General features: G+C 46.1%; 1 protein-coding gene across 1 annotated transcript; it reads left to right on the forward strand.

Annotated features, from left to right (window-relative positions):
- The first annotated feature begins 456 nt into the window (after positions 1 to 456).
- On the forward strand, positions 457 to 2,383 carry LOC128831130 (uncharacterized). Its single transcript, XM_054017290.1, has 2 exons — positions 457 to 882; positions 1,883 to 2,383. Exons 1-2 carry the CDS (start codon positions 480 to 482, stop codon positions 2,356 to 2,358), a joined length of 879 nt encoding a protein of 292 aa, XP_053873265.1. The 5' UTR covers positions 457 to 479; the 3' UTR covers positions 2,359 to 2,383.
- The last annotated feature ends 11,908 nt before the right edge of the window (positions 2,384 to 14,291 follow it).

The raw sequence follows: 14,291 nt of genomic DNA on the forward strand, positions 1-14,291 counted from the left end.
GATATAGAGGTCTCTTTAATTCGACTTCTGTACTCCTCCCCGACGAGGGGAGTAGCACTAAATTCGACACGGCCATGTCGAATTAGGCTAGGTGTGGATGGAAATCGACGCTAATAGCTCCGGGAGCTATCCCACAGTGCACCACTCTGTTGACGCTCTGGACAGCAGTACGAGCTCGGATGCTCTGAACAGCCACACAGGAAAAGCCCCGGGAAAATTTGAATTTGAATTCCTTTTCCTGTCTGGCCAGTTTGAATCTCATTTCCTGTCTGGACATTGTGGCGAGCTCAGCAGCACTGGCAATGATGCAGAGCTCTCCAGCAGTGATGGCCGTGCAATCTCAGAATAGAAAGAGGGCCCCAGCATGGACTGATCGGGAAGTCTTGGATCTCATCGCTGTGTGGGGTGATGAGTCCGTGCTTTCCGAGCTGCGCTCCAAGAAACGGAATGCAAAGATCTACGAGAAGATCTCTAAAGACATGTCAGAGAGAGGATACAGCCAGGATGCAACGCAGTGCCGCGTGAAAATCAAGGAGCTGAGACAAGGCTACCAGAAGACCAAAGAGGCAAACGGACGCTCCGGATCCCATCCCCAGACATCCCGTTTCTACGAGGCACTGCATTCCATCCTAGGTGCGGCCGCCACCACTACCCCACCAGTGACCGTGGACTCTGAGGATGGGATATTGTCCACGGCCGGATCCTCGGACATGTTAGCGGACGGGGAAGATGAGGAAGGAGAAGAGGTGGACGAGGCAGTCGACAGCACTCACAACGCTGGTTTCCCCGACAGCCAGGATCTCTTCATCACCCTTACAGAGATCCCCTACCAACCGTCCCCAGCCGTTACCCCGGACACAGAATCTGGGGAAGGATCAGCCAGTAAGTGTTGTAAACATCTAAACATTTATTTTTAACAGAACAGGAATATTAACAATTAAAAAAATGGGTTTCTCATGATTAGTTTGCCCTAGGCGCTTAACGGTTCAGTCATGGGCAGTGCAACTATTGAAAAAAAAATCTAGCAATGTCCAGTTTTGCATGATTGTCCTGCCCAAGCCGCTCTACTGTTTAGTCACTGCTACAGCAGCTAGAGTAAAATGCGGTCTATATGTCCGGGGATGGAGCAGAAATCCTCCTGTGACATCTCGAGGAAGCTCTCCTGGAGGTAATTGGAAATCCGTTGCATTAGGTTCCTGAATTGGGGAGAGCGGCCTTATTGGGTCCTCCGTAGTACGACACGTTGCCTCGCCACGAGACAAGCAAGTACTCGGGAATCATTGCTCTGCACAGCAGGGCGGCATACGGCCCTGGTCTTTGGAGGCTTTCCCGGAGCATTCTCTCTTTCTCGCTGTCAGAGATCCTCATGAGGGTGATGTCGCTCATGGTGACCTGCTTTGAATGAGGTAGGGGAATGTTAGTGTTGGGACTGCTTTACCGTTCCTTTACAGAACTGTAACCGCTGGTTTGCAGCCACGCGGTGGAGGCGGGAGAGGGGCAGCCGAAAGGGATCGTTCCCGGGGACAGCCGCGAGGGTGTGGGACAGGAGCAGAGTTCCTGCTTGCCGGATTGCTGGCAGCAGGGACCGACATTGATTTCAATGTGAAATGAGGCCATTGCTAATATTAAAGTTTTAAGCTGCCACGAGTCTACGGCTTACCATGTCTGCCTGCAACAGAAATTCCGTTGTCCTGACACGGTTCTCAAATGTGCTGTGCAAGACCCCAGGCACTGAATGCGAAGGCCGAGAATTCGACCTTGTGCTGAGTGCGCATGTGATAGGTGCTGTGCATGGTCTTGTTCACAGAGAAAGACTATGTTCTTTGTTCACAACTACATTTATCTTTCTGAGGAATTCACTCCCTTTTTCCCATTCCCACAGCCCCATCTGCGACTGTCTCACAACCTAGCCTGGCATCACACTCCCAGAGGCTAGCGAGGATTAGGCATAGGAAGAAGAGGACACGGGAGGACATGTTCTCAGAGCTTATGGCCTGCTCCCGAGCCCAGGCAGCACAGCAGACCCAGTGGCGGGAGAACTTGTCCCAAATGCAGCAAGCAAACATGGATCGGGAGGAGAGGTGGCGGCAGGAAGACCAGCAGGCGACTCAAACCCTGCTTGGACTACTGAGGGAGCAAACGGACACGCTCCGGCGCCTTGTGGATGTTCTGCAGGAACGGAGGCAGGAGGACAGAGCCCCACTGCAGTCCATCTCTAACCGCCCTCCCCCGCCACCAAGTCCCATACCCCCCTCACCCAAAGTGCACAGAAGGAGAGGCGGCAGAGTCCACACAAACTCTCACTCCACCCCTGCAGAGAGCTCTAGTAGCAGAAGGCTCTCATTCCCCAAAATTTGACAAGTTCTTTCCTTCCCGCCTGACACAAGCCCCCGTCCAAGTTTCACCTCCCAGTTCCATGTGTAGTTGATAATAAAAAATATGTTTCTGTTAACTAATGTTTCCATCATGTTCTTTTGGAGGAGGGGGGGAAAGGGGGATGGTAATTGGACAGGACAGTCACCTTTGGCAGGGTACATAGGCGGGGGCAGGTACAGCAGCAGGGCACATACACAGTGCAGTGACTAGTTGCCCTGGTCAGTCTGGGAGGTGGTTTTCATGTTCTGTAGTGGGGGGTGGGTTGCTCTGTGACTTTGTGGCGGGGGAGGGCAGTTACAGATCTTAAGCGGCGGTCCTTATGCAGGATCACAGAGCCACACAGCAGGAGATCTGTAACCGTCCTCCCCCTGCCACAAAGTCACATAGCCCCCCCATACACACAGTCCCGATCAGGAGGGGTGACAGGCTCCGTTGAAAGAACCAGCCCACCACAGCGGAGCCTGTCAATCCTTGAGTTTAGAAGCTTTCTTTGCGTCACTACACTACACCCGCTCCGCACCACAATCCGCGTCCCAGTTTTAAAAAATTCCCGCGAAAACAGTAGTAAAGAAAACGGTGTTCATTAACAAAGTAGAACTGATTTTATTTCGAAACGTGTGTTGGAAGGGGGGGAGAAGGGGGTATGTAACTGGAGAGGATAGTCAACATTAACTGGGTAAAGAAACGGGGGCAGGTTCGGCTTCTCTGTACACAAACTTTACAGTCACAGGTTACCCTGCTCACTCAGGAACCTAGCTTTCAAAGCCTCCCGGATGCACAGCGCGTCCCGCTGGTCTCTTCTAATCGCCCGGCTGTCTGGCTGTGCGTAATCAGAAGCCAGGCTATTTTCCTCAACCTCCCACCCCGCCATAAAGGTCTCCCCCTTGCTCTCACAGAGATTGTGGAGCACACAGCAAGCTGCTATAACAATGGGGATATTGGTTTCGCTGAGATCACAGCGAGTCAGCAAGCTTCTCCATCTCCCCTTGAGACGGCCAAAAGCACACTCCACCACCATTCTGCACTTGCTCAGCCGGTAGTTGAAGAGTTCTTTTTCACTGTCCAGGGCGCCAGTATAGGGCTTCATGAGCCAGGGCATTAGCGGGTAGGCTGGGTCCCCGAGGATGACTATAGGCATCTCCACATCCCCAACAGTTATTTTGTGGTCCGGGAAGTAAATACCTTGCTGCAGCCGTCTAAACAGACCAGAGTTCCTGAAAACACGAGCGTCATGAACCTTGCCCGGCCATCCGACGTAGATGTTTGTAAAACGTCCCCTGTGGTCCACCAGTGCTTGCAGCACCATGGAAAAGTAGCCCTTTCTGTTAATGTACTGGCTGGCCTGGTGGTCCGGTGCCAGGATAGGGATGTGAGTTCCATCTATGGCCCCACCGCAGTTTGGGAATCCCATCGCTGCGAAGCCATCTATGATCGCCTCCACGTTTCCCAGGGTCACTACCTTTGGCAGCAGTACATCAACGATTGCCTTGGCTACTTGCATCACAACAACTCCCACAGTAGATTTGCCCACCCCAAACTGGTTCGCGACTGACCGGTAGCTGTCTGGCGTTGCAAGCTTCCAGAGGGCTATGGCCACTCGCTTCTGGACAGTCAGGGCTACTCGCATCCGGGTGTCATTGCGCTTCAGGGCAGGGGACAGCAACTCACAAAGTTCCAGGAAAGTTCCCTTCCGCATGCGAAAGTTTCGCAGCCACTGGGATTCATCCCAGACCTGCAGCACTATGCGGTCCCACCACTCAGTGCTTGTTTCCCGTGCCCAGAATCGCCGTTCCACGGCATCAACATGACCCATTGCGACCGTGATGTCCTCGGCGCTGGGTCCCCTGCTTTCTGAGAGGTCTGTGCTACTCTCAGACTTCAGGCCATCACCGCGGTGACGTAGCCTCCTCGCCTGACTTATCTGCATCTGCCTCAGGGAAAGGTGTATGATAAGCTGCGAGGCGTTGAGAGCGGCCACAACTGCAGCGATGGTCGCAGTGTGCTCCATGCTCGCAGTGCTGTGGCGTCCGCGCTGTCACTGACTAGAAAAGTGCGCGAACTGATTTCCCGCCGGCGCTTTCAGGGAGGGAGGGCGGGAGTGATGGACGGATGACGACAGTTACCCAAAAGCACCCTGGACACATTTTTTTTACCCAGAAGGCATTTGCGGCTCCACCCAGAATTCCAATGGGCAGCGGGGACTCCGGGAACTGTGGGATAGCTGCCCACAGTGCACAGCTTCCAATGTCGACGCTTTCCCCGTTAGTGTGGACTCACAAAGTCGAATTACTGTCCTTAGTGTGGACACACACGTTCGACTTTGCAATATCGATTCCAAAAATTCGATTTAAGTAAAATCGAACTACTCTCGTAGTGTAGACAAGGCCTAAGGTGCCACAAGTACTCCAATTCTGACTTCTATGCCTTATTACTTGTAATCACTTAAAATCTATCTTTCTGTAGTTAATAAACTTGTTTTATTATTTTCTCTAAACCAGTATGCACTTAGATTGAAGTGTTTGGGAAACTTCATTTGGGATAACAAGATTTGTGCATATCATTTTCTATTAGTGAAATGACAGACTTTATCTGAGCTTGTATTGTCCAGGAGGGTGCTAGGCACTATAAGATGCACATTTCTGGGCGACAGTCTAGGACTGGGAGTTTGCTGGTGTTGTCTAGCAGTGTAATTCATGGTTGGCTGGCTATCGCACTATAGAATAGAGCTGGGAGTGATTTACATGCTGAATGCTGGGGGTGTGTGTGAGCTGACCAGGAGTGGTTGCTCTCACAGTGAAGCAGTGTAAAAGGCACCCCAGATGGGAGAATTGAGGGGATACAGCTGTTCAACAGTCCAGATTGTACCTTGGGGACTGTCACACCCCACAATCCAAAATTGTGGTCCACTAACCATTGGCAGCTTGTGGAGCATTCACTGGTGGTTGGCAGAGAACTAGGTAGTCATATGGGGCTGCCTTCTCCTCCTTGTTTCAGCTGTTTTTACAGGTGTCCACTCTCTTTAGTACAAAGACATCCCTGAGAAGAATGCAGGTCTTACCTGCACTATTTCTACCTGGTGCACTCTGTCTGTACAGATCTTCAACTTGCATATGTACCAGCAGTAGAAAGCAAGCAGAGCAAATGGGCTGCCGAAAAGATACAGCGCAGGATGGCAGGTAGTGGAATGAAATGGAGAGCTAGTGGGAGATTATTTCCAGTTACTGTGAATGAGATGCTGCCAGTGCACAGAAGCAATGGGAAACTAGGTGCAGAGGGGTAGAAATCCACAGAAGAGGGAAATCAGTGACTCCATAGCTTGCTATCTTTGAAATCTCATCCTTGTATAAGCAGTTGATGCTCCTCATGCTTTGTGGAATGCAGAGCCAGAGCACATCTGCTGTGTGCAACCAATGTGGAGGGGGCATTGTAGTCTCCAGTATGGTGCCTGAACGCTCTGTGTTGACAGACCTATTCCTGACATGAACACGGTACAAATGTGATCTGCTACAGCAAGTTTAATGTTAAGGGCCAATTTCTGCTATTATTACAACTGAGTCCGTACTAGTTGCCCACAATGGGAACCACTGGATGCTCAGCGCTTTTGAAAATTAGGCTGATTATTTAGATACCTAAATATGGATTTAGGAGCCTAACTTCTGGTATGAAGTTTTGAACACCTTGGCCTCAGCTTTTTGGGTAAGCATGGCCAATCTTACAGCTTCTTGTGCCCCCAATTATAATGGATTTTAATGACCACAGTTGGCATCTAGTATGGAAAATTTAGCAAATTTATTGCCCCTTCCATGCTGGTGACTGGTAACTAAAGTGAAATGTGGCATAGGTATCTTTGAATCTTTGCCTGAACTTTATTAAAAGACTTAAATTTTGTGGAAAAAAATCCTCAGTGGAACATAATACATTATACTCTTTATGATAGTATGTGATAAATTCTCCAGCAATGTTTCCTAATGCAAAATGCTTTAAAACAGAAAAGCCAACTTTCTAACAGGTCACTAGCCAGGAGGAGCTGAATCCTGCAAACAGGTACTCATGCATGTGCAGTTACTTACTTGTGGAATCCCACTGATTTCAAAGGTGAATAATAGCAATATGTGCATGAGTAACTGTATGCAGGACTGGGCCCCTGCATGATAAATCTGGCCTCAGAAGATGATTTTAACAGTACTTCCTCTTGGACTACGGTAACAATGAAAAAGTGTTTATGGAGATAATCACCCAATATTATTGATATTATAGAAGGGCTGTGTGTATAAATGATTTAATAATAAAGTACTAGTATCTAAGTTTCATTTCCTTATGAGCTGGAATACTGAAGATTGATTTCCTTGTTGCATGGACATATATCATGCAGTTATGTTAGCCCTGCAATAAAGTAACTGATGAACTATATCACTGATCTCTCAGCAGTCTCTTCTTAAATTTTCAAGTCTAAAATGTTTAACTTGAGAAGTTTCTATTCTTAGCTTAAAATGTCACTGTAACTGCAAAGTCAAAAGTAACAAACATTTGAAAAAATAAACACTAGGAATGTTACACTTAGAAATACTTAATCTTTTAAAGGAAAAAAATTAACGTAATGTACATAAACTTCACACCTCCTTACAGCTCCGCTCTGACAATCATCCTCTGGTGTAAAGTCCCAAAGGGACCATACTCTAGTGGTGTAAGTTACAGAAACCACTAGACTATTCTAATGTCAGGGCTGGCTTAGGCTAACTCAGATGTAGGAAAGAAACTAGCACCATCAGTTTTAAAAGCTAATGACACATCTCTGAGAAGTGCTTTAGCCTGGGGAGTTGTAAAGCTCTATGGGAAGATATTAAAAAGAAGATTTATGACTCTTAAAATGATCCATGTTCTCTTTGCTCTGTGAGGCTGGAGCTGGTTCCTTGCCACTCTTTAAGCAAAACAATTTGAATAGTAAATAACAGCCCCGGCCTTAGAGCACTGGCCTTGTAAACTAGCGGTCACGAGGTCAAACCTTCATCTTATTTGAAAATGCATCACCAGCGTCCCTAGCTTTAAAATGTCAGGGTATATTTTGTGAATCTTACTGCATCTTTTTAAGGCCCTGGATTTAACAATGGTGTGAAGCTATGCTATGCCTGTTCTCATATTCAAAGTGACATCCATAGTCATTGTCCATAGAAGATGAATTTTATGGGCTGTGTCCTGTGTCTCAATTGTTGGTCAACTTTTTATTTTGGTGAGGAAAAACACCATTGATCAAATTCACCCCAGGGCAGTTTGTCCATTGACCTCCCTGTAGTCACCCAAGGGGTGAATTTGGCTCTGGGAGGACTTGAGCTGACTAATGAAGATGTTGACAATTGAGAGAAAGATGATACAACAATTTTAAGAGCTTGAAAAAGCAAACGCTCTGTCTGTAGTGGTGCCACAAGCCCCCTCTGAAGATAGATCTCTGGCTATTGAAACTGTGACATTATAGGAAAGTCCATACAGTACAATTCTTATTTGGGGGAATGGGATTGCTTCCATGATAAACTTCGAATAAAAGGACAAGCTGTAGTCATGTACGCTCATTAGTGCATTATGATAATACCCAGTCATTCTATTATTTTAATTCCCTTCTTTTGGCAAATTATTTGAAAACATTTGTAAGGACTGCAGTTGTGTATGCACAATGTTGTATGCCTGAGCCCACATTAAAGAGAAGCAACTATTGAAAGCAAGGCAGAGTTTGTACAGTCTAGTGAAAACTGATGCACTGCATTGCAACATCTATGGTTGGTGAGTTCCCAGCAAAGGTAGTTATACTGGATCTTGACATTATAAACAAAGGTTTGCAAACCCTTTTTAATCAAGGATATGTAATATGTCATCTTCTTTCCTTTCTGGGCTGGGGGAGCAGGAGTGCGTAGAATAGAATTTTGATCTTGCCATGTGTTTTAGTGGCATATTCATGCTCCATCTTTGATAGAAAACCAGGCATCCAAAAACTAAAGTTGAAATAATTACTCCCATTGTGTCAAAGAAACCCCACCCAGACCCTATTCATCAAAGGTTGCCTCAGCATAGCTGTATAAAAAGAACATCTAAATCTCTATAAACTGCCACTGATGATCAAGCGTGAAACTAGCTCTGAAATATAAGGCCAATTAAAATTCTCATGGTCTATGCAGAGAAAAGAAGCCAAGTGAACATTAGGCAAGACACATTGTCTTCTAGAAAAGTGGGAGAATGATTCCAAATGACTGGGCACTACTGCATAAATACCTGAAGTATTTATAGTGGATGTGTTATGCCTCTGGACACTGGAGTGATTGTTCTACTTTGTGTTTGTCTATCTTTACATGAAGCATTTGAAACAAACGGCACCTGAGTTCTATTTAACGTCAAGAAAACAAGATTCTTCTCCTCACACAGGTATCTCCAGTTAAAGAGCTGGAGATGCCACTACGGAATGTTTTTGATATACCAATACCAAAGATGCAAGGACTTAAGATACTCAAGTCCTGGTCTACACTACAAACCTATGTTGGTATAACTACGTCACTTAGGAGGCATGGATTTTCCACACCCCTGAGCAACGCAGTTATACTGTCCAAACTCCAAGTGTAGACACACAATGTCAAAGGGAGGGCTTTTCCCATCGACGTAGCTACCATCTCTTGGAGAGCTGGAATACCTACACTGCTGGGAGGTTTCCCATCGATGTAGGTAGCGTCTTCACTAAGCCCTACAGTAGCAGAGCTGCACTGTAAGTGTAGACAAGCCCTTCGCACATACATAGCACTTTTCATCTCCAAGTGTTTTTTCAAAGATGTTTAAGCATTATTAGATCCAGTTTACAGAGAGGGTTAATGAAACCCAGAGGCCAAATTCTACCATTAAAGAGACGGGTGCAAACTTGGAATAAAACAACTGAGTTCAACAGAGTAACTCTGGCTTTGCATTGGTGTCACCAAGAGCAAAATTTGGCCCAGCAAGGTTTAAAGGACTTGCCCATTGTTAGTCTATGACAGTTGGGAATTGAATCCAGCTCTGATTACTCTCAGCTTTGCACTTCACTGCTCCTGTAATGGCAACATTCAGTATCCAATCAGCCCTGGTCAATACTACAAATTTATGTTAGTATAATATAGCTCAGGCATGTGGAAAATCCACAACCTTGAGCAACGTAGTTATACCAACCGAACTCTCAAGTGTAGACTGTGCTATGTTGATAGGAGGGCTTCTCCCACTGACACAGCTATCATCTTGGGGAGGTGGAGTACCTACACCAATGGGAGCTCTTCCATTGACATAGGTAGCATCTTCACTAAGCGCTACAGTGGCACTGCAAGTGTAGACAAGCCCTTATTCTTCACCTATCTAATGTGGATACACTTAGCTGTGATATAGAACATGAAAGGAAAATGCCTAACTACTCAAAAAATTGAAAACATTATACAAATTCATTTGCATGAAAATAGTCATGTGGCAGGGTGGACCAGGCCATGAGGGCCCCTGCTGGTGGCCTTGAGGCCCTGCCAGACCCTACTCCAGAACAGGGCAGTGGAGAGGGTCTTCCAAGCTGCCTAGAGAGGCTTTGTGGGACACAGCCAATCAGAAAGGGGCTGCAAGGAGCAACCAGTAAGGGCCTAGCTGGCCTCTATAAAAGGAGCTGCAGGGGCTATTTGAGATCAGTTCCATACTAGAGCTAAAGGAGTGTGGATGGTGTGCCTGACTGGCTGAGGGAGCCACAGGTCCTCAGACAGAGCAGTGCTGGCAGAGATTGGAGGGAGCAAGGAGCTCTGGGCTGGTGGCTGGAACTCAACCAGGACAAGGACCTGAGGTAAGGGTGAAGAACATGCTAGGGCTGTGGGGTAGTGGCCCAGGAAATCATAGCAGCAATGCAGCTCGGTTAAATTAACATGGCAGATGGCTGCTATCTTTAGGGACCCTGGGCTTGGACCTGGAGTAGAGGGTGGGCCCAGGTCCTGTCCCTCCGGCCTCTGGGAAAGTGACCTGAATTTGGATGCACCCCAGAAACAGAACAGAACTTTTAGTGACCCAGCAGGACAGCTGGGGCTTGAAAGGGCCAGAGAGGGGGAGAACATTAGCTCCAGGGAGTGAGTCCTGGAGTATTGCTCAGTACCAGGGCTGAGGCTATTTTAAAACCTGCCAGACTAATTAAGGGCCTGAGCCAAGGGGAGGGCTACAGGGAAAGAAAGGCCAACTGAGGGGTACTGGGATAGGCCCCCGGTCAGACTGTTTCCTTGGAAGAAATTTTTATTTCACATACGGAGTGTGGCTCAACTGGAGATCTGAGTCACCAAAGACCCATCACATACAGTGCAGGCAGGAGCACACACTCTGTCAGGGTCACACTCACCTCTCACGAGCACCCCCTATTATAGGTTATAATATATTTGTAGAGCATGTAGAATTTATAACCCTTATAACTATTACAGACTACAGGATTCCCGTGGAGGAAATTAGTTAGCTAAATGTTGGGGAATTTGTTCATTTAAAAAAAAGTCTGGACATGAGTCAAAACCAACATCCCTTTGGGGACACTTGAATCCCAACTGAGATTCAAGCTCATTTCTGGCTTATTTGTTGTCTAGTTTCACAAAGCGCTATCTAATCAGAGTCTTGTTATGACACAGGAATTAAACACCCCAGGTTTGCTATGGTTGGAACTACTTTGGGAATTTTATTGTCACTTGTTGCTATTATTCAAGAGTCTAGCAATTTGACTTTCTTCCACCAGTCAAGCATTGGTTAGTAAAAGGAACTACTGAATGTTTATTGGATTTGTCTTACACAATGCCCCTCCCCCAACACAAAGTCTACTTACAAGGAAAACTACACCCATTTTATCTAGCACTGTATGTCTTAAAGTTCATATAGTTAAGAATCAGTGTGTGCTGTGTTCATATTTAATTACACATGAAGGCAAAAGGCCTGATTGTTACACCCCTTACATCAATGTAAAATAAGGATAACTCACCTGAACAAACCAGATGAATCAGGTTCAATTCTTTTAAATTACAATTGGCATCTATGCCCTTTAACCTCTGGAGACTAAGGGCAGATCTACCCTACAAATAACCATACCCCTAACCAACATGTCTATGCTGGTGCAAAAAACAAACAAAACAAACCCTGTTTAGATTCAGCTAGACCAGCAACACAGCTAGGGTGACCAGATGTCCTGATTTTATAGGGACAGTCCTGATATTTGGGGCTTTTTCTTATATAGGTTCTTATTACCCCCTAAACACAGCCTTGTGCCAGCATAGTTTGTTATACTGGGGAGGTAGTTTAACTACATCTGCAAAATAACTTGTTTTGCCAGTACATGTTGCGTCTTCGCTAGAGGGCTTTGGCTGTCTGGCTATACTGGAATAGCTGTACCAGCAAAACCTTTGTAGTGTAGATTAGCTCTAGCGCTCATATCCCACTTCAGACAAGAGTGAAGCTCTTCTGGTTGGTCTAGGTCTTGTCCTCGGTCTACATTTTTCTGTCACAGAACTACCCCACAATTTGGCACAATTGTCAGTCTCTTCCTGTTTTGGATTGGGACTTTAATAAATTGGAGTGTGGGGAAGCTTACACAACACAAGCCTGCTTGAACTACAACTTTGTCCAGTACCCATTTGTTAACTTTTTAAAGATTTATTTCTTCCTAAATGGAAGCCTTTTCACAACCCAGTCATTTAGCAGAGAAGTAAAATGCACAGTAAAATTGGATTATCCTGTTACCTTCAGAACAATGTTAAATGATGTGTAGTCAAAATACATAAAGTGACTAACACCTTAATTCCACTACCTGCCAACACTTCAGTCTCTTAAGAGACACATTATTCTGAATCAGAGACACGAGCTCCAGCTGGCAATCAGATCCTGAGGGGCCAATACTTTTTTTTTATCCAAGACCTGGTGTCAAGCATTTTTGGAGTAGACTTTTACAGCTTTCCTTTTACAAAAAGAAGTAAAAAGTGGACAGTGGCCCTTTGTTCACAACTTTACTAGACAATGGGGAGAAGCAGGTGAAGAGAAATACTACTTCTCAAACTCAGGTCAACTAACCCTTTCCATTCTTGGCCTTTCTGTGCCTGGCTTTTACCTTATAAATTCCTTGGGGAAGTGACTGTCTTAATAACCTATGCCATCACTTAACACAATGACAATATGCTGCAAACTTAAGTTTTAATAGTGTGCTTCAAATGAATTAGTTCGTAACTTAGTTAGGTCTAAACTTGGTCCAAATGATGTTATAAATGCATTAAGGAACTACGCTGTAGTGGTATGCACAATAGCCCAGTTTGGTCCCATCATCTACAAATGCAATCCATGTTATAAGATGGCAGCAGCACTGCCATCGTTAAATACAGTACCATTTAGCATAGATGGGGCATAAGAATGCATGAAGATATTTTTTAGGGCCTGTCCACCCTGTCGTCTTTGCAACCAGTTTATGGCATACTCATCTGACCAAGTTACAACAGGCACAATTTTGAACACATGGCAGGTTTTTCCATAGCACAGTCATGTAACACACCTAATCAGGTAGTGCACAGGGACTGGCCTAGGATCGCAAGGCATGCACCTCTGCCTGAGCTCAAGGATCCGGTCCATTAGCACAGAGCCAGTAGCAAACTCAAACTTCTCTATGTGGCCTAGTTACAAGAGAAGGACAAAAAGCTATGCTGATAGTGTGGATTACATGTGCACAAACCAATTTTGTGAGTTTGTAGCCCATGGGTGAATGTTATACATCCTCTTTGTGCCCAATTCACAGAGGATATGAGTAATTAAAAGCCCCTAATTACAGAACTTTAGCTCTATCTGGAGCAGCTCATGCGCTTAGTGCTGAAGCTCCCTGGTTCCATGCCTGGTATGTCAGCCAAGAGGGCAACCATCACATGGCCACAATTACATTGCTGCCGAACTATGTTTCTATCCATGCATTGAGGAAAAATGCACTGGGGTGGGGGTGGGGGTGGAGCCAATTCCATGCTTCCTCTCCAGCTACCTAGTTGCAGCAGGTTGTCTGAGACATAATGCCTCAGAAAGGTACAGACTGCCTGGAGGACATGCCCTCAAAGCAGCATCAACAGCATATGGTTCAATGGATTCCGGGAAGGCCTGCTGCACACAGAGTTGTGAGGAAAGGGGACTAGGCAAACTGGTTACACAAGAATGAGGGGGTCCAATCTGTACCGCAAATTAACAGTATTATGAACTAATTTCAGGAAGATAATCCTGTTCTAGCCCAGGACTCTAGAGAAAGGGATGCCACGTAGCTACCATGGTAGTAATGGAGTATTCACCATGTTGCATGTGAATCCAAACGTATTACAAGCTTAGTAGTGTAGACAGAACCTAAGTAGTTCAGACCTAAATTGCATTTGGAGCTAGACTGTAACTTTACAATCTGTCTGGAATAAATGGTAGGGTGTAGCTGCTCTGCCGCAGGAGCGGACCTGCAAACAAACCATGATTCATGATTTCTCCCCTCCCCCCTTGCTCTGGGGAAGGAGTAAGCTAATTCAATTTTTCATAGAGCCCTTGGTTCCTCCCGAGCTGCCTGAGTAGTAAAGGGTTGGGGAATGGGGGTGGAGCGAACTCCATGCTTCCTCTCCAGCTACTTATTTGCAGCAGGTTGTGTCACACCGGTAGCCAGGGCGCTCCCCGGAGAGTCACAATTTGAGCAGGCTTAAACAAGAGATTGAGAAGGGCCCTATGCCATTTTGCTCCCCTGAGAGGCCTAGTAAGGGCTGTGACCACATAACCTTTGGTGCACAGGTACTCTAACTGATGCTCTCTAAATTAGTAAAAGCAATTCCAAAGAACTTTGTTTCATTCTGAAGCTGAAGATAGCCAAAGATCTGTATTTTCTTAGCACACTTGTTTTGCCAGACAGCCTCATTAGAGCAGTC

The sequence above is a fragment of the Malaclemys terrapin genome, chromosome 1 (assembly GCF_027887155.1).
Source record: "Malaclemys terrapin pileata isolate rMalTer1 chromosome 1, rMalTer1.hap1, whole genome shotgun sequence".
Taxonomy (NCBI): Eukaryota; Metazoa; Chordata; order Testudines; family Emydidae; genus Malaclemys; species Malaclemys terrapin.